Source organism: Phalacrocorax aristotelis, chromosome 6 (genome assembly GCF_949628215.1).
Source record: "Phalacrocorax aristotelis chromosome 6, bGulAri2.1, whole genome shotgun sequence".
Taxonomy (NCBI): domain Eukaryota; kingdom Metazoa; phylum Chordata; class Aves; order Suliformes; family Phalacrocoracidae; genus Phalacrocorax; species Phalacrocorax aristotelis.
Window position 1 is genome coordinate 52,327,121 of NC_134281.1, and position 25,363 is coordinate 52,352,483.

Sequence of the window (25,363 nt, forward strand, 5' to 3'; positions counted from 1 at the left end):
CTGAAAAAACAGTGAGTGGAGAAGCTTGGTGCAAAGGAAGCAGCCTGGATTTGCAAGAGAATTCAGTGATACCAGCCTGCCTTTGAAAGCTTGCTGAAGTGTGTTAGACAGTTGGAAACAGAGTTGTAAAGGGGAAATTTAATCTCTGACAGTGAAATTTAACTGATGCTGGATAAAGGGGAATCTCTGTGATGCTATATGTCTAATTTTCACAGAGAATGTTTAATTCTTTCAGATATTGCAAGACTGCATTTACCGCTTTAGTAAATAGATATTGCTGCTTGTGAAAATCCATTTAGTAAATGTTCTTTTGGAGGGTGTTGGCATCTTACGAAGTACTGAGGCTTCTTTATCCACTTTTAACCTGACCTGCTAAACAACTGCCCGTTTTCCTTCATTCAGTAAGCTTTAGCTAAATAAAAACTCCTACCAATTCTTAATAAAATAATCAGATAAGAAAAGGAATGTATTAAGATGAATGGGTAATATGTGGAAAATTATTCAAGACAGAAATATTCTGCCTGCAATTCTATTAATTTTATCAATGCATATATAGTGCACTCTTATGGTATATAAGAATTACATACACCCATGTGCAGTAGACTGCATGGTATCTACCAAATCTTTACACTGTAAATAATTTACATCTATTGCCAGGCAGAATCAGAGTTTTCCAATCTCAGAGGAAAATAAAGTCTTGTCAGCCCATCATGTTGTCATTATTACTGAATGCCTAGTAACCATTTCCACAAACATAAAAGTCTAGACATCCTACCTCTTTGATGAGATAAGTTGATTGATTCCTGGAGCCAGTTTGCTCAAGATGCAACTGGCTTTCTCGAACTTGATGTAGCATTTGCTCTGGGTAAGAAGAACAAAGAGAATGCTAGTACTTGTTTGTGCTTTGGGCTAATCTGGAAAGGGTGGAATATTTTATTTTATATTTTATATACCCCCTGCTACTAGTCTTGCTAGCAGGGAGAAAGGAGGCAATTTTTCTACCGTGATACAGTGCTTAATTAATACTCACCAGAGCTAAGCCCTGTAGAAAACCACAGATACAATTTTTTTGTTCTTGACAAGGAGAGGCTGACTAACAACCAAGACCCAAATTGCCATGGGTAACATGGGAAGTATGTGGCTATTTCTGATGAAGATGCTGTTTCAACATTTTGTCTGTCTGTGGTCTTGAGCTGGTCATTCCAGTCTTTTACTCAGGAGGGACAAACACATTGTAAAATATTGCGAGATAATGTTGGATAACTGGTCTTCAAATAGGATTAAAAGGCATCATTCAGAACATACAGGAGAAGGCTGTTTCAACATGCAAAAAGCACAGAACCAGATTGCTTCCAACTACATTCATCTGCAAATAGTAAATATATATGTCATTCACATTTCCATAGTAAGAGGTTGTACACTGCACAGAGCTTGCATAGCCTATACTTTGCAGGCAAATACTGGTGAAGCAATTCAGGGCGGCGATCAGCCACTTCCTTAATTTGAAAATCCCATCGATGGAGTTGCAGAAGGTTTATGTCAAACCATTGGCATAAAAAGATAGGCATTGAACTTGAATATGTAGTTTGTCTGTGATACAAGTGCTGCCTCTGTAATGCAGATTTGCTCTCTTAAAAAATATTCACTTCAAAGTGTTATGCAAACTACTGCACTAGAGCAGCAGCCATAGAAACATACTGCAGCGTGTCCCAGCTATTACACACACCTGTCGAGTGCAGGGCTCAAAAAAACCATCAGCCAACAAGCACTAGGATCGTCCTGGTACAATATTTTCTGCCAATTTAGAAAATAAAGACCAAGGATGGGGTTGGTGTAACGTCTAAAGGAAGGTTTTTGTGGATACCAAGCTATGGCATTATGCTTTTAACCTGCTGTCAGCCCAGAGGGAAAGATGAATCTGTTTTCTTTGGATTATCTGAGGTGCCGCTACCTGGCAAACCAGAAATGTCTTCCATTTATGCACACTAAAGTGAGCACTAAGCAGGGCATGTCTATTAGCTCTGGGGAAGAGCTTTCCTATTCTTGTGTTAGCAAAGGCTAGGATTTATTACAACATAGTGTGGGAAGAAATTAGTCATCCGTGATGTGGAGTAGGATATTTTCTCTTTCACATGGTTTCTCCATTTTTGCCTTGTAAGCCACTAGCACTTTCCTGCATTTTAGATGATTCATTTACATTTTCAGTTTGTACATTTCTCTTTCTCGTTTTGCTCTTCATTGGCAGATAAGAGGGGAATAGGTAAGAGAATTAAGGGGAAAGGTGGCGAGCACACCCAAAGCCACAGCAGAATGGTTTGAGGAGAGGTAGTGTCTTTAGATACTGCTCTGGCATCTGGATACTTAGGAACTACATCCATGTATGTGAACTAAACATAGAAATGCCAAGGTACTTAGAAAAGGCCCCATTTACAAGTCATGTGTCACTTTTTGCACTGAATAACTGATTTGTATTTGCAGTTAACACCACTTGTGTCTGAGATGGGAAGTAAATGTAGCGTCCCTGTTTGCTAGCAGTGAGACTTGGGACTGTAATGTAAAGTATAATGTCGGGCAGTGCCTCGCCTACTCTTAATTCATGGCTTTGGAACAGCTTGTTACACACCCAATGCGGGTCTGGGTGATGGGAGTAAAGAAACCACCACCTTTTCCTGTGTCCTAACAGCAGATTGCCTGGTCTGCAGAGCTTTTTGCTGCATCAAAAGTAGATCAAATCTTTATTTAAGAATCACAGGATGGTGATAGTGCTTTTAAACAGTAGCTGCTATTAAAATGTCAGCATTGCTGTCAGTCACCACTGAATACCTGAGTTAGCGCTGTTTCCCCTGATATTGAGAATGGAAAATAGACAGGTTGCTACTTAAAGTGAACTATTGTAAATGAGGAGCACAGATTTAATCCTTTCTGATATGGCTTATTATCCATCTGTGAGATTAAAAATGTATGTTGTATTACTTCAGGGGTTGCACTGACCTCTAGATTTCATGCTTCTGGATTTAACTACTTCTTATGTACCATTATGTTTTTATTCCTTATTTTGACACTATTAAGGCTTAGTCATATATGTGAAAGCAAATGTAAAGTTACAGATAACATGGTAATTGTCCATTCTATGAAAACTTTATGGGTTTGTCTTGTGAGCATTGTGCAAAATGGCAGATATTGATATCTTAACTAATTATTCAATCAAGGATTTGGCAGGTCAGTCAATGGGAATGATGTACAATGGACGAGAATTGATCACACTTCATTTCCCATCAATTGGCAGAGCAAATGGTAGCTCAGATGATAAGTTAGGATCATTGCCAGTCATTTTTGGGCTCATGCCTTCTGTTTTTTCTTTCTTTTTTTTTTCTTCCAAACAAGAACCCCCAGACTATTTGATGAAAGTGAGTGTCCTCTGATGTTGGTGAATAAAGCAATGCAGAGTTTTTGTAGCCTCTGAGGGACGTGAGCCTATTTCTGGCTCCATAATTGATGCTGCTGCATAGTCCTATAATCACCTAACCTTATTGAATTGTCCCCATGTGAAGATTTGATTTAAAATTTAGTAATCATTATACATCATTTATTTTCACATAGATTACAGATTCATCTGTAAAGTGACAGAATTTCACCCCCAGAGCTCTTTGAATGTTCAGCTCTTCACTTTTACTCTTTTTGGATATGCTTGTGACACTTCCAACTTCAGTGATTTACTAGCAATTAGTAGGCTTCCATGACAGATTTATTGTAGCCTTCCAAAGTGTGATGAATCAGTCATGTGGCTATGAAGAAGTGGTTCCCTAGGACTTTTACTTAATGCAGGAACACAGAGTTAGATCCCATGAAGAGCTTTGGTGTCTAAAGCAGGACTTAACCCAATTAAAGCTCCACTCCTAAACCCAATGTGAAATTGCAGTTTAAAAAAAGCTTTGCTTAGCTGCTGTCTAACCCTGAAAGCACATAAACCAACTCACTGTTTCCTCATTTGAATTTCAAGTGAACTTGATGCCTACACTTCTTTTTCTGCATCTGCCAGAATCTTTGCCTGATTCCTGTATAAGGCTGCTCAGGAGCTGGAAATTAGAATTGCTTTCTCCCAAATGCTCTGCTCAGTTTGGCAGACCCACCCTACACTCATACAGCCAGCCATGTCCCTAGAAATGTAGCTGGAAAGGATGGTGCAATCTACCCATAACAGGAGTTGTTTCTTCATACCAGGGTCGGCTAGAGGGTGTGAGGTTTTTGCATGCATTCTGGTTTCTCCTGTTGTGCTGTTTTGATCCTGTCAAAAAGGTAACTTCCTATTTATCGGTTGGGATAGGGATTGATTCCTTTGGAAATGGTGAATATTCAAAAATAATCTAGTTGTGACAGGGCCAAATGTTTTTGCATTATAACAAGCTTTCTTTTGAAAATTTATTGATCTGTTCTTTTTATTTGCTTTCCCAGATGTCTATTGCTCAATACTGATTGAAAAAATATCTCATTTCTGACATGAAACTACCCCCATGTTAAACAAATATACATTGAACCAAAATAAACTATTTTAATAACTTATTTTTTAATTGAATGCAAATGTAGCATTCACTGCAGACTGTTAAAGCAAACAAAACCCCCAGCGCATTTAGCATGTTAAAAAGATTTTTGCTCTCTTCACAATGTTATACAATAATTAAAAAGGAAGCCAGCTAAGCCTTCAGAACCTGTCCCCTTCTATAGAATGTAATTAATTTCTGTTTAATTCTAATAGTAGGGCTGTAATGTGATTGTTATTTTTGAGGGGTGGAAATCATGCACTGTTGCTGTTTTGTGTGTTTTGGGAAGCAGAACAAATGACAGAAAGGGAAAGATTTGAACCACAGTCCAGCTGTAATTAAACACTGACATGTCAGTGGAGTTTGGCTGCTCAGTTTCTTCAAATGTGGATTTCCAGGATGGAGGCTCCTCCCGGCTGTAGTGTGCTAACAGGAGCAACAGTTTCTCCTGAGAGGGTGTGTTGTTTTCTCCTTGGATGCGAGAGTCTGGGAAATAGGTAGGCCTGACACTGCCATGCTCAAGGTGAAATCCCCACTTGGTTCACACTGGTTTGTAGGATGTCAGGGTGCCAGCTGTCCTCAAGGGCTCTCCCTTGAGAGCGCTGTGGACATTTGTGGTCTCACTGTGCTTGTGACTGGGCAGGACGTGTCAGGATTATGCTCTCATGCCATCTCCTGGCAGATTGTCACCATGTTTGCCTCTCTGTGCTGTGTCCCTTCTGCCCTGCCCTGTCCTCTGCAGATGTATTTGTCACAGCATGTCAGCCCTGCGAGATCAGTGTGAAAGCCAGCGGGGCCTCAGGTGGCCCTGTGTGGGCACGGTGGGGGACTGGAGAGGATGGTGCAAGTACAGGGACGCCGTGCAGGGCCCTGCTGGGGATGCTGCAGGCTGCGGAGCTCAGACGTTGCACCCGCGCAGGGTGTGTGCAGTAAGGTGGACACGACTGCTGGGCTCTGAGGGTGTGCCAGGAGTGTGAAACTTGAGGCAGCTCCCCAGAACCACCTGGTACGTATGGGGGTGTGGGCAGCAGGAAGGCCGGCACCACCTCGCCCTGCCAGTGAGGCAGTGGGGTTTGGGCTGCTGCGGGCAGAGCCTCCTGGCCCATTCTGCTGCAGGGTGAAGCAACCCCTGAGGGCAACCCAAGGGCCGTGCAGTAAAGACAGGATGAGCCACCTGGTCACATCTTTGTTCAGTGGAGTGAAGCAGTTACACCTGATGAGTAGCTGGTCTTCCTCTTTTCAATTCTTCGCCGAAAGATTCCGATACAAAAACCTGTTGACACTTCAGTGTTTCTCCCCTACAAGAAGAAAATACCCTGCCATCTCTCCTGAGAGTTGAAATTGTGGCTCTAGAGTGGTCTAGGTTTGTCAAAAATGCTGTTTAGGTGGATGGGCATTATTAGGGGCAGTAAAGCTGGAGAGGTGACCTACATGTCCAGTGCAGAAAAAGTACTTCAGGATATGCCTATTGCTCTGAAAAAACTGTTCGACAGGAGTTCATCCACATGAATCAAGAATCCTGGCTGCAGCCAGGCGTGGTGCAGAGACCTGAAAAGCAAGTGCTGGTTATGGAATTTAAAATTTCCTGCTGACAGGTATCAGTTAGATGTCAAGGCATTCAGTAATGGTGATTTGAAACAATGAAAGATTAAAAGAGACTTTGAAAACCTCTGCAAGCTAGCACTTCTTGGTCATGCTGCCACGTTCTCCTTTTCATTCTTTGACCACCACCACCATCTCCCATCTTATCATAGCATTTTGGGCTGAATTTTATATACATTCAATGTCACCTATCTTCTTTTTTTTCTGCCTTGTTTTCACTTGTCTTTGCCTCCTGTTCCCATTGTGAAATGGATCCAAGGGGTGATCCAGTGAAATATACTCTCTCCCCTGCCCCCCTCCCAACCTTGGAAGAAGTGAGCAGGAATTGTTTAATGTCACTACCAGGTAAAATGCACTTCAAATGACACACACACCACATCCAAAGAGTACAATTTAGGACTAGTAATGTAAAATAAAAAGCAGATAAAAGTATAAAAGCACCCACAAATCCCCTGGGACTCCGGTACTTTACATCTCACTTCTTTTCAGGAGCGTTTTGTCTCTGCTGCTGCTCACTAAAAGATTATTCCTTTTTTCCCATTTCTGTGGTGTCTGTTCTTAAAACTACCTCTTGCATCCTCTCTGTGGCACACCCTTCTACACTTCAAATTCCTTGGCCAAATGCATTGGGTAACTGTGGATTCAAGTTACACCATTTCCCCAGTTACAGATAAGCTACATCTTTGAGCAAGGAGTATTACTGAAGAGTGTTAGCCAAGTGCCTGGGAATCATGCTTCACTCAAATCAGTTGACGGTAAAACATAAATAAAAGCATTTATGTGCCACAGCCACAAGAGGTGGCAGAGTTATACGTGTCTGTGAAATAGATAGATATGGAAATAGACTTAATTCTACTTCTAGCAAGGTCAGCCGCCCTCTCTCCCTGTAATTAGCTGACTTGCTATCAGCTCTTTCCTGGCTCAGTTTTTCAAGGACTCCCTCTTCTCATTTGCCCTGGAGCTCAGGGTACCTTCCTCTGAGAGAGACCTTCCTTTCTCTCCAGCCAGACTTTTCCTCCAGAGATTCCAGTTAACCTCATCCTTTTCACCCGAACTTATTTACCCCTAACTTATTTAGAAGATAGTTTTGATGTTCTGCTGTAAATTGAAGAGCATCTCTTTGGAGAAGCAATGCCATGTTGGCAGACATTGTCTAATTAACCCTTGGTGGTAGGTGCATTTCACTGCTAAATGTTTCCATCCACCGAGTGTTTAATTTCTTATTAACCTGCACACTGACAAATGGACTCGATGCAAACATGCTGATTGGATAAATATGTTTGTTTGTTTATTTTTGTCTCCTGATCAGAACTGTGATAATAAACAATTGGAGAGACATGTTTGGAATGCTTGAGACCATTTAAAAAAAAAAAAAGCCTGAAGAGTTTCCCTCTGAATTCAAAGAATTATTTTTCAGATTTAGTTGCAGTCCAAAAACCAGTTAAATGCTAGTGATACATAGTTGCAGATACAGATACAGATTTTTAAACATCTGTCTTCAAGATGTTTGCTTTTCTTCTGGTTTTAGTCCAAAACTGAATATACAAATATTTTAGTCTAAAACACACTCTCTTTTTCTTCTTTACATATGTGCATGGGATAAATTCCCAGAGACTTTCTGCATCCTGCAGCCATTGAAGGAAATGGACATTTTGACCAGTTTTCCTGCCAGTACCGGTTTCCAACATCTGTCTTTAATGTCAATATGCCAGTGATTATGGAGGCTACCTTAGGGTCATGCTGCAGAGGTGGTACCACTTCATGTATTGTTGAACATGATATATCCTCAGCAAAACATTTTAAACTCAGATGCAGTATCTTCTGGCAGGAAAAAAAAATATTTTTAATTTGCTTTCGTTCCCTGATGTGCTGTTAAGTCAAAGGGACAGAAGTAAGAGCAAATAGAGCAGTCTGGGTTAATATAAAATAAGCCGATGAAGATTACATGGAGCTAGCCACATGAAAATCAAAAGGCCTTAGAGACCACCATAAGGCTGAATATTTTTGACAGTTTTTGAAACAAAGACCTTTGAACAAAATTTTTGAACAAAGATCTTTCAAAGGCATGAAGAGCCTTATTTTTTATTTCAGTCTACTTCAACAAGATAAAGAAATACAAGACAAAATATATTATAGAGAAAATTCTCTGTAGGGTCATTAATTCTTTCTAATCAGACATTTGGTCTTAAATTTCATGTGGCCTGTTCTAGGGACTCTGTGTGCTCTGTTGAAGTTGTGTTAAAACTGGGTGCCATTGGAAAGGCTTGCCTCCTGTGTCCTTGCAATCGCTATCACATTGTTGCCTTGTAGCGATAATAGTCGTAGTGAGAGTTCAGATGCATTTGGATGAGCCAAATAGTGTCACAGAAAGCAACAAGTGCTTGAATTTGAAAACTCAGGCACAGTCTTTAAGGATCGGTGATGCTTAGGTGTGAAGGTGGGTTAGATAAAAAAAGTGACCCTGTAAAACTTGAACCTCAAAAAAAAACTTCAAACAGCTGTGACAGGTGCAGAGAGAGCAGCTGAGGGCATATTTCCAGGAAGCACTTGATCTGGAAAGAATTGCCCAAACACACCAAAGCGAATGAGAGAAGTTGATGTGAAAACTTTCTGGAGCAAAAATCCAGACTGTCCAATACCTTTTGTGTAGATGGTTGACATAATTCCTGTTTTCCTGACACTTCAGTTATAACAATTTGCATAGTTAAGACACCACGCTTGTGGCTTTATTGCATTTTAGTGCAAGTACTTTAGCTGCAGAACAAAAGTAAAGCAGTTTGATGTAATATGGATGTCTATTTGCACTCCTTTTAAGATAAACATTAGGCAATAACCATTTCTTTAGAGCCTGTATATTGTTCATATGATTCTCTCTCTTGTATAGCAGCTCATGTTCATCAACATGATACATTCCTGCCTGATTTTCCAGTTCTGTCTTTCATTGAGGATATTCTTTTCTTTCTGTGATTGCTTTTTCTTCTTAGACCATTACTCTAGTTGATAGCTTCAGGTTATCATTGTATCCTATCTCCCTCTCCAATAAGCCTATGATTGATACTAATCTTCCTCATGGGACACATTTATAGGATGCAGGATGGAAACTACTCTCTAAATCTTAGCTTTATATGTGCTGACAATTTGCAAGGCTGCACCTTATATTCACTTCAGGTGGCTTAGGGGAAAACATCAGTACCTGGTAATCATGCTTCCAAATAAGAAGAGAAATGCGCTCCATGTACTAGAAGTTATCTTGTTGTTCAGTCTCCTGTGCTGCTTCTGCTTGTATTTTATGTAACTAGAAAGGGCTCGGATTCTATAGGTGGTCAATGTCCTGTAACCAAACTCATGCCTTTTCTTTCCAGTGAGAGAAGCCATATTTTAATTAATCTAATGGAAGCTTTGACTAGCGGGCAGTCCCCTGAAAAAGAGTTAATGTGCCGGAAAACACTTCGCACAAGCAGAAGACTCTTCATTGACCAACGTGCTTAACGGTTCTTTTTCTAAGAAAATTATCCCAGTGAAAGCTTCATGGAGTGCATTTGATTTTCTATTTTTCTTTACATAATATAGCTTCATGTTTTGTAATTTAATTAGGTATGTCTGAGGACCTTTTGAAGATAGTATTATTATATTTTTACTTCAGGTTTTGCAGATGCCTGTCAGTATAGTATCATGAAAAACTAAAATATTCCATTCCTTGGATGAATAATGTTTGATGAATGCATTTGCTGAAGTTTGGCTATTTCATTGTTTCTACTCAACAAATATCTGAAGGCAGAGTCCAGTTATATAATTAACTTCGAAGAATCAATGGGAAATGAAGATGCTAATGTTTCCACAACATTTGCATATTCAAGCTTCACAGCCCAAGAAACAAAGAGAAGTAATAAGAAATTCATTTGTTTTATCTTTTATCTTTTTAAACAGACATGCATTTATCTTTATGAACAGACTTGCCAGACCTTTTTTGAATTGCAAAGTTTTGCTGCAAATGCTTGTTATTTGGATTTGCATAAGGATTAAAATGTTGGGCAAGTGGTATCTCCTAACCCTTTCTGTTTACTTGTGTGATATCAGTCACTGGGATACAGCTTTCAAGGCAATCAGTGCTTTTAGTTCAGTGGATAATGCAGTTTGTTTTCAGGCAGATTCTCTCACGTTCCAAAAGTCTAGTTCAACAAAAATTATAAATGTATTTGCTCAGAGGATTTTTTTTTTCTTCCTCTCTTTAAGAGCTCTCTGTACCTGCTAGCATAAGGGTTAAAAAATGAAAATACGTGAAACTTGAGGGGAAAGTCTGAGCTGGCATGCATAGTGTAGAAGTTAAGCTACACTCCTTATCTGAACATACGTGTGAAAATGTCATGGTCAAAGCAAAATCATCTTAGATCAGAACTTAGCACCACAAAATCAAAACACCAGAGACTTGAAAAGGTTGTGTACCGCAGCAAGTTGAAGTTGGTTGAAGTTCAAAACTCTCTTCACGCTTTAAGTGTTTCAGTCTGGTTTTTTGTTCCAGCTTTTTATACACAGAAGTGTTACCTAAAATAACCCAATATGCATCTGAATAATTTTGCTGTTCAGAGAAGACTAGTTTGAGGGCATCACAGCATAGTGTGTCAGGTAGACGGGACTTGAAAAATACCAAAGCAAACTCTTTGTGCTTGTACGTTCTTTCATTTTTAGTTTTGTCATATTATTATGAAAGCACTGTTCCAACATCAATATGTTACAAGGCAAATATTATCAGGGAACTTGCATTATTTTCACAGGATCACGTCTCTCAGAGTACCTGCATTGTGGAAATCGCTTCTGAAGTGCAGAGAAGCGTACTTCACTAACGAGACAGTTTGAGCCCTCAGCTTGCTGCCTTGACTTACAGAAGTTAACTTTGCAAATGTGAAGCTTCAGGGCTTTTATTCTACTTTAGGGTGATTGCTGGGAACTTTGCAAAGAAAAGCAGATTTGGCCTTAAAATCTTCAGTCCTCTAGGAAAAATATTAAGGAAGGAGGCACACCAATAGAACCTGTATGTATAGCTTGCTCGTGAAGGATGGATGACAAGAGAAGCATTATACCTGGAGCAGTGCTGAGTGACAAGGGCTTACAAGAGCTGGAGCAGCTGTTTGTGATGGACCAGCAATGGGCTGGGGATGCCTGGAGCTCCTGCAGAGGTTGGGGTGCCCTCTGTGACAGGGGAGTGTCCTTAAAGCCTCTGGGAGATGAGAAGCCAGCCTAGTGGAGCCTTGTGAGAAGCCTCAAAGCTGCTCAAGGCTACAGGAAAGTATAAACTTAGAACTGAAGCTGCCAGGACAAAATATATTACTGGCAATGCATTAATTACTCAGGGTTGTTGCTGATGACCCAGCAATCAAGAACAAACCATAAGTAATAAATTGCATTGAACATGGGGTGAACACAGGGTTCATTAACATCGCGTATGGAATGCTGATTAAGTTCTGTGCACGAGGCAAGGAACATAAAAAGCAAATACTGAGGTAACATCCAGTCAGTGGGTGTCCCAAGCTAGCTGTTGTGCTTAGGCCAGGCACAGCGGGCACTAGGTAAGGGAGACGTGAAACTCCTACCGATGAAATTATCGGCTTTATAACAAAAAAGAGAAAGCTAGACTGTGCTGGAATAAGTTCACTTTCTCCTGAACCAGTAAGACTGACTCTTGTAGTGTTCATGTGTGCTTTTTTAACCATTAATATAGCCCCATACTGAATTAATTGAATTGAAAATGGAAACAGTTTTGCTTTCCTGTATGTCGGTCTTCTTATTTCTACCACTGCTTTTACTTTAGAGTGAAGAAGCCCTATAGCTTTTCACTCCAGATTAGGCAAAAGACAAGCTTACTGGCACTGGCGAACAAAATGCTGTAGAGGTGTTGCAGTGCAAGAGAAAAACATAGCTGTCAAATACCTTACAGATATTTTGCACTTTCAGTCTCAAATGCTTAGTTAAAGGTCATTCATCCAAAAGGAATTTGGATATTCTTTAACCTTTCTCAGTCTCTCTCACTCTCTCCCAATACACTTTGAAGTCATCTGTAATATTTCCAGATGTATCTATGAGGAATGCTGATGCCAATGAACTGACAGGTGGTCTTTTTCTGCTGAACTCAGTAAATAGCTGTTCTTCGCTCCAGAAGATCTTTTTTGTTGTTGTTGTTGTTGGCCAGGTCATCATTGCCAAAAGAAAACATTTTTTATTTATAGAAGGGAAGCTTTTATACTACTGATAATGGTATGTTCTGAACCCAGGGTTCTTGAAAATAGGTCATTAAGTACTCAGTGTAGGAAAAACTGTGTCTTCCAGTGTTCCTGATTTACTGGGGGGAATTGTCTTGTTTTCTAAATCTTGGCTTTAAAATCAGAAGACTTTTATAAGAAGAAAAAAAAAAAAAATTGATCATTTGATTTCATCACAAAGAAAATAATTGTATCTAAGAGTAACATATTTTGAATAAGGAATAACATTTTTCTATTGATTTTTTTTTAAGCAATAAAATGTCTGAAAATAACATTTTTCAATCATTGGAAAACATAGATTTTAAAGTCAATAGTAGAGCGGATTACCTCGAATTGGAAAATACAGAAACAACTGTGGCATTGTTTTTTGTTTCTGTTTGTCTGTTGGTTGGTATTAAACACATCAGACACGTATGATATAGTAGAAGCACTTACTGGGCTATAATCTGTGTAAGCAAAAGCTGCCAGGAGTGAGTTTGGCCCATGATAGTTACAGCAGAGTAAGGTTGCACTCATATGTTATGGCCACCAGGGTGCTGTTATGGGGTTTACCAGGACGTAGCAAGGTTCACCCGCTCCTTCATTCCCTTGGACTGCCCATCTATCCTGGAAAAGCACCAGCTGATTTTGCCATCTTCCAGGGTTCCAGCACTGTGAGCTTCTGTCTTGTAACCTCTTTTCTCTCTATCCCCGTACGTATTTTCAGGTGACGGGAGCTGAGGTAATTTGGGGAATTTATTTGGCTCCTTCACTAAGTGTCCTGGGTATTGATACGGCTGACGTGTTGTAGAAATAGCCACATGCTCGGCCATGTTGTGCCAGGTGCTGTATATGCAGTTCAGGTACACAGGAAAATGTGGTGGCTTTTTGACAATGGGTACCATTAAAAGTCAGTGTCTTTTACATGCGCTATGTGTTACGTTTCAAGATAATTAATATAGGTGCTACAGAACCCACCTACCTCTCACCCTATCCCTTTTCTGGGCATTTCGAAGCAAGGCTCATGAAGTAAGGATTGCATCACCTACCTAAAATATCACTCATATATCATGGGTTTGCGCTTTTTTTGGTTTGCTTTTTTTGGTCCAAATATCACTGTAATAATTACCGTAACAGAGAGCTTTCTGTGGAGTTAATGTTCTTCTGGCTTAATGGCCCCTGGTTATTCTCAGGCCATCAACTTTTCCCAGCAGGTCATCAATCCCAGAGAACTGCCTTGTGCCTCCATTATTATTGCTTAAGTAGATGACATTTCTGGTGCAACCGCTGCCTCCCAATGAGATGATATTACAGCCAGTAGCTTTTTCCCTCTTGCTTTCAGTATTGTCAAAGCATTATAAACAGCTGGTACGAGACTGTTGTGGCTGTTGGCTGTGAATTCCTCTGACAATTTTTAGGTGCGAGTTTCGTAGATTTCGACTGAAAGAATCTGAGTGAGGTGACTGAAAATGACTTGCCTGGAGCAGCTACACAGGCTCAGCCCCCATGCATCATTCAAGAAGTAGCTGGGCAATACCTGAATGTTTCAGTCTAAAGACTTTTTCCCAGAAGGAACAGTTTTCAAACAAGATCTGGGACAGATGTTTTGGGGAGGGTATTAATGTTTATCATCTAGCAGATGTTGACATCTCCTCCCTCCGCAAGTTTCCGCAGCTCCACTGATGGTCACACTTGTTTCCTAACAATTGATGGATTCTCTGGCAGACTTTTAAAAGAAACAAGTAAGTTGTAGCTCAGTCAGTCAGAAACCAGCAGAGATTGTTTAGGTGAAAATGTCTTGCTATGTGGATATTCAGACCCATGTGAGTTAACATTGGTGCTGACTACATTTCCTTTAACCTCATTAGCACTTCATCTTGCTTTCCCAAGCATGATGGTGGAGCAGCTAGTTCACCTTAGAGCCTTTTGCTAGGTAATTCATCAAAGTGGCAGATGAAAGCTTAAAGGAAAATGCATGTAAATACTGCACTAGGAACCTTGGCTCACAAAGGCATGAACATTTCTAGCCATATCATTAGCTCTGGATTACAGTCCATGTGTGTGAAAGAAAAGGGACTTCGTTGTTTGGAGAAGATGGAGCTACAAAGCTCACTGGTTGTATCATTATACAGATTTTATAGTTTAGTTATTTTGTCTTTAATTAAAAAACACTTCATCATTCATTAGCTATTATAGAAAAAAGCTCACACTGCGACCACTTGCTACCTTCAAAACTCAAAACAAATTACTTAAAATACTCCCTTCATACGCCAGGGGTCAAAACATTTCCAAACAGGGGATTGAGATTATCTTAAACCTAGATTATGTTTTCTTTCCTGCTTTAGATTTTTAAACTGTGTCTCACAGCATGCCAATTTAGTCATTTGGTTCCTGTAGACATGTGGTTGATACTGAGTGTAAGTATATGTCATCATAACTTCTCATTGCTAGTAAACCCACCAGGTTTACACCTGGAGACATGCTAGCTATGGTTGTAATGGCGCAAACAGCGAGCTGCCATGGCGAACCACAGGGTTTGATCTGGAGGTGCTGAGGCCCTCGCTGCTGAAGATGGGTGTAGGTTGCTAGCGCTCTTCAGAGCCAGTGGAGACTGTCACCTCCTCGGTGCACTACAGGACCAGGCCACAGTGCAGGTGACTGCTCTCAGCATATTGTGTGGCTGATTTGCAGCCTCTGGCATTAAACAAGCCTGTTACTCACCAGGAAGGTATTGGAAAGCCATTCTTTATGCTTAATGAAAATAAAATTCTGAGAGCCTTAGGAAGAAGATGAGTAGATCAAAATGATCATGAACCAAAATGGCCTTCCAAGGACCTTCAGGCTGGTGACCGACCAGTTGAGTTTGTTTAGGGTTTTTTTTCCTTTTTTTTTTTCCTTCCAAAGACGGTATAAGACACACACCCTGTACATTCTGTAATCTGATGTTACTGGTCTTCAATGCTGCACGATACTGTTTCATGGAGGGCCACCAAGGCACACCTTCAAACAGTCTTTACCTCCCAGTTTACTGTATTCTTGTTAGAAATTAGCACTTTGGGGATACCGTTAACCCTTTGCCCCTTTTTAGTTCTTGTGCTGAGTAGCAGATACACTTACATACTCCTCTAACTGATACCTATATTGGTGGCATACTTCAGTAATACGATTTGTAATGTATTTTCAATTTTCACGAAAGTTTGTTTTACTCTCCTGACTCCATTAGGTCAGACACTCACTGACCAGGCACCTCCTGTTCCATTTTACTGTGTAACTTTTAAACATGACCTGACAAGCTAGAAAAAGTTCAGCGCACTAACTCACTATCATATAAAACATATGCAGACATTAATGACCAGCTCTGATGGTTGAACCACAAAGGAAGTACCAGAGCATTGTGGTCGTTACGGCACCAACTAGGAGACGGCAAGGAAGGATTGGACCAAGTGTCATGGTTTTAGCTGGGATAGAGTTAATTGTCTTCACTCTAGCTGGTATAGTGCTGTGCTTTGACCTTAGCATGGAAAAAAAATGTTCAGATAACACACCGATGTTTTGGTTGTTGCTGGGCAGTGCTTGTACTAGTCAAGGACATTTCTAGCTTCCCGTGCTCTGCCGGGTGCACAAGAAGCCGGGAGGGGAGGGGGCACAGCTGAGAGAGCAGATTCAAACTGGCCAAAGGGATATTCCATATCATGTAACGTCATGCCCAGTACGTTACCTGGGAGGAGCTGGCCGGGGAATGGAGGCAGCAATCGCAGCTCGGGAACGGGCAGTGTCGGTGGGTGGGTGGTGAGCGGTTGTATCGTTCGTGTTTCTGTGGTTTTTTCCTTTTTTTTCCTTTCCCTTCCTTTTCCATTTTATTATATTAACATTATTATCATAATTGTTATTATAATTATTATTTTATTGTAATTATTAAACTGTGCTTATCTCAACCCACAAGTTCTTTTGCTCTTCCGATTCTCTTCCCCATCCCACAGGGGTGGGGGGAGTGAGCGAGCTGCTGCGTGGTGTTCAGTTGCCAGCTGAGGCTGAACCAGGGCACCAAGGTATAACTCTCTTCCCTTAGCAAAATGTCCTGACCCCCCAAGGTTGAAAAGTTATTCACACCTGTGCTTATGAAGACTTAAAATTGATTATTTCCTGCAAATATTGGAAGAGGAAGACTCAAAAATACTCCAATCATACCTCATTTGTGGCAAGTGGAAGAAGTATGCTCTTACACAGCTGGGAACAGTATAGAAGCTGTTGTGATTAGTGTACATGATGCAGCAGTGGAAGGGAGGCTTTAAGCAGCGGACCTAACTCCACAGAGGAGCTTTAAGTGCTATACATCTATACCTCATTTTTCCCATCTACAAAATGTACAGGTAATGTGTCCCCAGTTATTTGGGCAGACTGCTGGGCGAGAGCTATGTAAAGTCCTCTTGAGATTCTTGCTCTAGAATATGCCATGTACGTGTAAAATATAGTTATCATGGAGTGAATGGGAAGATATTTACAGCTAATTTTGAAGTATGTATGTTTTTGCAGCCTTTAAAAATGCACTGCAAGAGTTGTGCATTGGTAACCAGCTCTGGACACCTCCTGGGAAGTAAACAAGGTGACAGAATCGACGAGACGGAGTGTGTAATACGAATGAATGATGCACCTACTCGAGGTTATGGAAAAGATGTTGGAAACAAAACGAGCCTTCGCGTCATCGCACACTCCAGTATTCAGAGGATTTTGCGAAATCGCAATGAACTCTTAAATATGAGCCATGGCGCCGTGTTTATCTTTTGGGGGCCTAGCAGCTACATGAGGAGAGATGGTAAAGGCTTGGTGTATAATAACCTGCAGCTGATGAATCAGATACTGCCTCAATTAAAAGCATATATGATTTCTCGCCACAAGATGCTTCAATTTGATGACCTTTTTAAACGGGAAACTGGGAAAGACAGGTGAGAACTTATGTGAATACATCTGGGGGATGTCATATGGTAGTAAACAATGTAGTTTATATATCCCAACTTCAGAAACGCTCAGAAGGACCATCACACCCATTAAATCCTCTGCCTCATGAGTTGTAATATGGTATGACACGCCAAATAACATCACTTGTAACATAAGTAAAAAATATGCATCAAAATAATTTGTATGGAGTATTGCCTCATCAACTTAGAATACCAGAATCTGGATGTACTGTTTATACAGCCAAGGAGGCGGGCGCTCTTTATATCTCACTTTGGGGTAATATACCTGGAAGTTTTTTTACTGATTCTGAAGAATCAGAACGGATAGGTTATGTTTTCTTATAGAGGAAATGCCACCATTCAGTGAATTATAATAGCTGTTTATTGAATTTAAGCAGTCTTGGAACATTGCAGCTGTAAAGCTTCTTGTAAAACAAATGAACATTAGTCATACATTAGGTGCTTCAGAACAGTTCATCTTCTATTTCCAACTGGGAAAAGGAAAGTTATGATAGTTACATCTTCGTGAGACTGTTTATGAGTTGTAGACTGATCTCCAAATTTTTAATAAGTGACCCACTGCAGGACTCAAGCATTTTCACATATAATGTTTGAAAACAAGCATTTAAACCAAAGACTTCCTAGCAAGAAATATATTTCTTTTAAATGAACTCCTCATTTTTACTGATTAAATAGGCTGTAAAAATGGGACAGGGTCCCACTTAGGTACATGTGAAGAGGGAGGTATATGGTGCAGTAACTCATGGTGAGATTTTCTAGCTTCAGAAATACCACATGTACGCACCAAAGCCTGGAGCTGGGGTCGAGCCTCTTGCAGACAGGGAGGACTGAAGAGCAGAGACTTCATTTTCTGGGCTGCACAACAAAGGCAGAACCAGTGTTAGAGGAAACTGCTGTATCCTCTTAGCTGACGGCGACTTTATCTTTGCTTTGTATTTGCTGCCGTTGTCTGTCATACCCCACATGGTTTGCTTGCAGTGCTCTGTTCAGTTATAGTGGATCAAACTACCTATCTTAAGTTCTGGACTGACTCACACTAACACACTAGAGCACACAGTAATTTGGTCAGTTTCTTACCACTGAAGGTCCTTTTCTCTTCATCCTCAGCTCAGTGCTTGTGAGTCTCTCCAGAGACTCAGACTCTGCCTCTGCCAGAACGGGAAGGAGGGATAACGAGGGGCGATACCCTGCCAGTTCTGATGTGTTACTGTCTTTTCCAGGTTTGGTCACCCAGAGTAGAGCAAAGTGAGAAGGCAAATTAAGCATTTGAACCCTTCATGAAAAGCACAAAAGAGTATCTGTATGCCCAGTACTTACAAAGGCACCGAAGTTAACAAAGCTGTAGTTGTGCTGTAAGATGGGCCACCACCAGCCCTAAGGGTCAGACCCTGTGCACAAGGCATGCACGCGGCCACCTCCTTTCCTGGATTACTCTTTCAGTGTACGCCCACATGCAGCCCCCAGTTTTGAGGAACAGGCCATCTCCTCTACTTCAGCCTGGCCAGTTCTGCCGCGGGGAGCCGGGGTCCCATTCCTTTCCTGACTCTTGCTGTGCAATTTCAGGGACACCGCTCTTTCTGGTTCTGCTTCCCCCACCCGCAGCAGAAGGCCTATAGCTGTGCATGGGACTAAAGCATTTCTTTTTCTGCACAGGCACCAGGCACAGTCTTGGCACCTGAAATATTCTCAAGGTGTTTGAGACATTAATGATCTCCTAACAGGTCTACAGTGGACTCAGTCATGGGCACCCTGAGCTCCCAGTGTGAGTCAAGTGAAGGGCACGTGGATGCCAGCAAAATTCAGCCTCATGAACAGGTTCCGTCACTGTTAAGAAATGGCAGGTTCTGCTGTGTATGGGCACATCCAGCGTACTTGAAGGACTAAGAATATTAAAATGGGAGATGAAAATAAATGAATAGGCAGCACAGAAAAAGAGAGGGAAGATGAAAAGAAACACAGGTAGGAAGGAATTTGTAAGGGAAGAAAATTTATGTAGCTGTGGGGGCAGGAGCAGAACATTGTACAGCCCAGAATGTTGCTGTTCCCTTGGAGGTTTCTGCTGAGCTCTTGACATTAGTACCTGCAAAAAACAAAGGAGGGAGAGAGAAGCCTGATTGCAAGGCTGCAATAATCGAACCATTCATTTCTGTCTTGAAAATGATGAGAAAAGAGGTAATTGGATGTATTGTGCTTTTTGGGAAAAAGCTGGTTTTGAAATGAAGGGAGACCTTCAGAAAACATTGCCAGTTAAATAGTATGGTGAGTGACAAAGGCTGCAGAGCAATATACTTGGTATTATAAAGTAACTGTACTTGAAAATAACTTTATAATTGAATAAGGGTACATTAAGAAAATGTGATTCAGAACCAATATTATAGTAATTAGATAAAGGAGCCATAAATGAAATAACTGCAGGAAGAGTATTTCCATAGAGATTATAAATGAGATTTTGGTGGAGCAGAAAGGCCTTTAATTGTAATTTAGTGTGCACTACAGAATTATCAGCACAGTGTGTTAGTTCATCGTATAAAAGGATATCTGATAATTTCCCCTAATAAGCACATGACAGTTCTTCATATTCTTTCATTACAGCTGATTAGGTATAAAAACAGTATTCTTTTGTTGGACTTTTGTTCACATCTTTTATGAAAAGGCAAGACACTGTAACCCTGTTTCTATATTGCTGTCCTACAGATGTGGTATTTAAAGGGGCCAAAGTGGTACTTGAGTGAGTTTTTAAATCTTTAATTTGTTGTTTAGCTTTTAAGCTAGTTTATTTAAATTCAGTTATTCTCATGTTTATTGCAAACACTGAATTGCAGCATAAATGTGTGTAAGCAAAAAGAAAACTAACCCAGCAGACAGCCTGGCTAGGTTGCCTGGCCTGCGCAAAGCCCAGCCACTTCGGTCATGGTCTAGATATAACTGCTCCCATGGTTTTGGAATGTAAGGTCTTAGGCCCCTAAACCAGTGGCCTTGTGCAAGTTCCGAGGTACTCTTAGCCTGACCATGTTCCTGAATTACCTAGTGATTCATAGCCTCAGAAACTCTCAAGTGGCAGGAAAGCAAGATTTTTAGACTTTTCCCAAGCTTTCCCTTTCCTAATAATTTTGAGCCAAAAATTATTATTTACTCTTTTGTATTGTTGCAGTGCCTGAAGGCCTCTGCTGAGCTTATAACCCAGCTATGACATTGTGACAAACTGCACCACCCCCTGCAAGCTTAAGTGCAAATTCAGAAAATAAATAAGGCCCCATAATTGGAACTAATGAGATGCTTAAATCATGTTATTCTCCAAATGCTAGCTTAGCCTGAAAGTCTATATGTCAGGAGCAATAAAAACGTATGTTTCAGGAGTGCATACATTACCAGGTGACCCACAAAGGACAGGAGAAATTACCTAGGCTCTCCAGCATCCTTCAGGCATTTTCGGTTAAAGAATTCCCTTATGTTCAGAAGTGCCTTTTAAGCAGCTGGCATTGATACCACCACTGTTTTTTTTCCTTTGCACTATTCCAATTCACTGAGGAAATGGGAAACTTAGGCATTCCTCAATCTGACAGTGCTCAAAACATCTCCATCCTACTGCCCTGTAGGTGACCTACGTGGAACCAACTCGTTCAGCATTAGCTTGGGAAACTGCATGGTAGGCTCTTGCCTGCTGAATTACATATTAGCAACTGCTGGCACTTGATTGCGGTGGCTGCTGTGGCTCCAGGTCCCTGTTTCCAGGACTGTTGTGCATTCTGCTATCGCTACGTTAACCGCAAAAGATGGCCTTGGAACTGGGGTCAGGACCTGGGATTCCCAGGTGACTGCTCTGATGAGAACCTCATGTTCTCTGCTGTGCTTTTTTGGGGGAGGGGGGGTGTCACAAAATTTCACAGGTGTCAGGAATGGGGTTAATGTGGGGTCCATATTAGTACAATCTGACACAGCACACAAGCCATCCAAGAGCCTGCATGTGCAATCACAGTACCTCAGCTTTAGTAGGAGATGAAGGGAGAGCCAGTCACTGTGACAGGCTGGCATCAGGAATCAGCGGCCTTTTTGGGGCACAGATGACACAAGCTTGAACTTCTTCCTGCAAGGCTTTTCTAGCTGTAAGGAGCCATTAGGGAGACCTGCTGTCTCCTTCTTTAACAGTATTTGAAAGGACACCTTTGAGTGAACTTGTTTTCTCCAAAGCAAATACCTGGCCACGTGCTTCCATTTCCAAGAGCGGTGCCTGCCTTGGTCCTGTAGGGCTGCCCCTAAACATGCCTTTAGGACATCTTTAAGGCATGCTCCTCACTGGCATTTCTTTGACCCTCCTGTTCCAAGACTGCCAGCTCTCCCCGGGCATGGGAGGAGACTTAACAGTCTCCAATTCTCCAGCAGGCACTTAACACAGGACTGGGACTTTGAGTGCATGTGCCAGGCAACCATAACCATTAGCGTACCCAGCTCTTACACACTAAACAGCAATGAGAAGCACATGCTAGGAAGAGGAAGTGTTACTGTTGCCATTTTGAAGTAAGAACCTGTGATACAGCAAAATTTAAGCACAGCTTGTAAATCTCTCACATCTGTGAGCAGTTACATGGAGATATTTCCTATTTTGCGTAAATAATGCTGGGATCGGTTGTGCTCCTTTTCGAGATTTCTCCCAGCCTGCAGGGAAGGCCAGGAAAGGAGCTGCCTTACAGGGCTCCCTTGCAGCACTGTCATTCATATTCAAAGGTCCCACCAGGCAGGGATGGGACCTGGGGCAGGCAGAGGAGTAGCACCGAGGATGAGGTTTCCCAGGCTTGCGAAGGGATGGGCATAGATGCAGCTAACTAGAAGTTTCCTGCCAGCAGTCACAGCGAGTGGCTTGGAGCTTCTAGAAACCTCATCATGGATGGGGTAGGAGGAAAGATGGTCAGACCAAGTACTTGAGGCCAGCCCTCGCTCCAGCAGACAGGCTCCTCTGTAAGCTGTGGGAGGCACCATTTTAAGCAGCCCTTTTCATCCCGTGATGTGTCTTCCTAAGCACTTAGTGTATAAGCTCCATTAGGTGGTTATAGATGTGTATAGATTACTAGCAGAAGACTATAAATATAAGACATGAAGTTTCAGTCACTTAAGGTAAACTTACCAAAAGGTCAGCTAAATATTAACAGTGCTGTGCCCAAAATTAATTATAGCAAGGGCAGTTTCTGCATAGATTAGTCCACTGACAGAAGACACGAGCAAAATCATTAAAAGATGAATGAGCACAGTAGTCTTGGTTGCCCAATTTTCATAACCTTTCACAAGAATGAAAAAATGCCCAGAAATTGCTTCAGATATCTCAAGAATTATTTGTCAGCCTAGAAACTTAATTATGTTTTTGCTTTCAGGAAGATATCCAACACTTGGCTTAGCACGGGCTGGTTCACAATGACTATCGCATTAGAGCTCTGTGACAGGATAAATGTTTATGGCATGGTGCCACCGGATTTCTGCAGGTAGGATTTATTCTGGAACCATTATTAGCCAACAAGGTTGAACGTTACAGATAAATATCTCAATCTTTTAAGTTTTTCTTCTCTGCAATATATCTTCAGTCCTCTTAAAGCAATTAATTAACATGTCCCAGGATCTGATTCTGAAAACAACAAACAGCATTTAATTATGTTATATAAAATATTTAAAAATCTTGTTTGTAGTGTTGGAGAATTTATCCTTCTTGTTGGTTTCTTTTAGCCTCTGAATATTTATCAGCTAAAAATAATGCAATAATTGGCATGAAATTAATCTGAAGAAAAGAGTACTGGAAAACATTACTTTTAATTTGTTTTTAAAGTTTCCCCCCAGTTCATAGAGGAACAGAGTTCTCACAGTGACTAGTTTCAAAATTGGACTTTCTACATGACTTGAATTAAGGCTGTTGTATCTCTGCCAACAAATCCCAATCGTCCAGTACACTAGCTTCCTAAATAATCCCCCCACACAAAAAAAAAAAAAAAAAAAAAAAGGGCAAAAAGCAGAATTTGGACCTGCAGAATAGATGATCAGTCCTGTAATCACCCATTCTGGGCATGCGGGGTGTGGGCCACAAGTGGTAGAAGCAACACACAAATTCTGTCTGTGGAAGCTGTGTGACCACTTCATGCTGTTCTGTAAAGTGACAGCACGTGTGCGTTTTACAGCTATGTCGTGCCTCCAGCCGCATTCAGGACTCAGGCCCAAGGTGCTGGTTAAGGTTTCCTACTATGGATCAGTGATAGAGGGAACCAGTCTTCAGGGCTTCTGGTACTGGACCAAAATCACGTTAGCCACGATGCAAAGCACTGATCCAGTATAAATTCGTTCAAATTTGGTTTACATCAGCAACCTTTATGCTGACTTAAGTATCACCTGTCCATCTATTACTAGGCCTACGACTCTGGCCTTTCAGAAGAATGTGGTTATGTGCCCACGCCTCGTCCTGACGCCATTTGCACTGACAGCTGAGCCATCAATGCACAGGCAGTCTGGAACGATGGCATCAGTGTAACGCTTCACCACCGGCTCACAAATCCCTTGCACAAAGCAGTATTTGCTTGCATTTTCTGTTGCAAATTTAGTGATCTCACTGAAGTCTGGTTCATTGACTAATTCAAGATGCCTTGCAGGGGCAAGGGGGGCACAGCTGCAGTGACAGGTTAGCTCATCTATCAAAGAACAGGACTGCTTTGACTTTCTTCTGAGTAATGAAAAAGATCATTTGGGAATCTGCATTTGTCCTGGGCATGTAGAAGAAATCCCTGAAGAAATTACAATATAAAATGTCAACACTAAATTCCACTTTGTAAGAATTTCTACAAATTATAACAAAACACTGATGATAAATGCTGTGATGTACTGCCAGATTTCATCATGAATTCTCCAAGGAAAATAACAAACTAGATCAGATATTCCAGACAACATAAATACCTTCCACAGCACAGCATTTCAGTTTCCCTGTCACTTCAGTTGGCCACGACACACTTCCTCAGCTTCTGTAAGTGGCTGCTTTGTCTTACTCCAGCAGTAGCTGTATTCCAGTGGCACATGGAAGCAATTCTCAAATAAACTGATGATCTAAAAATGCAGAAGACAGCAATGCACTGTAAAGCAATGGTCAATCCTAACTTTTCAGGCAAAGTCAGCTTAGTTTAGATACTTGATAAAAAAATAAAACCAAATCCAACTGTGTTTAAGAGAGGCTAAAATTGTCACTGAGCCCATATGAAAGGCTTTCATAGAACTGATACACTGAAATCAAATGGATATAATATTAAATTATAACACAAGCAAAGCTGTAATCAGTCAGACCACTGATAGATGTAATAATGCTTACAGCTACATTAAAAAAAAAATCTTAACATAAAGGTACATTTAACTGGTCATAAAAAGGGAAAGGGTTATTTCTTTTAAAAAAAAAAAAAAAAGTATTAGGTGTCTTTACCTCAGGTTTATTCCCCAGATGATGAAGGGGAAAACTGTGGTTGCCATGCCTGGAAGAAGTTATTCATGAAGATCTATGAAAGGGACCTGTTGCCATAAATACAGTTAACCTTCTTAGTTTGCTCTTCAGCCACTCATTAAGAAGTAAAAGAGTGCTTCCTTTCAAAGAAATAAGACCAAAAATAAAAAAAGCAGAAATAAAGAAATATTCTATAATTTTAAGCCATGTTTCCTGGTTCTCAGTCAGACAAAATACAAATCTACCATTTAAAAAGAAAAACAAAACCAAAAACCAACACAGAACCCTCCCCTCCCGCCTCATGTGTGTGTGAGGTGGTACAGGTACTTCTGTTGCTCTGCAACTAAAGAATTGGAAAGAGGGTTTTTTTTTAAAAAAAAAAACAACACATACTCCTATTTCTATTCAGAGTTAATATCACCAAATTTACAACTTCAGCAGATACCCATTATTTTTTTAAGTATTAATTTGTGGAGCAGGTAATGAGTGTGGGTGATCACTGTTGCAGAACTAAATTAGTATCACATCTGTAACGTGAAGGACATCTCAAAGGTCTCGTGA

At 40.9% G+C, this 25,363-nt stretch overlaps 1 protein-coding gene across 3 annotated transcripts in view; it reads left to right on the plus strand.

Annotated features, from left to right (window-relative positions):
* ST6GALNAC5 (ST6 N-acetylgalactosaminide alpha-2,6-sialyltransferase 5) overlaps positions 1–25,363 on the plus strand; it is a 79,216-nt gene that overhangs the window by 45,555 nt on the left and 8,298 nt on the right. For all 3 annotated transcript variants that reach the window (XM_075097893.1, XM_075097891.1, XM_075097892.1), the window contains exons 3-4: positions 16,907–17,316; positions 22,713–22,820. In XM_075097893.1, coding sequence (XP_074953994.1) covers positions 16,907–17,316; positions 22,713–22,820 — 518 coding nt within the window. The remainder of the gene's footprint in view (positions 1–16,906; positions 17,317–22,712; positions 22,821–25,363) is intronic.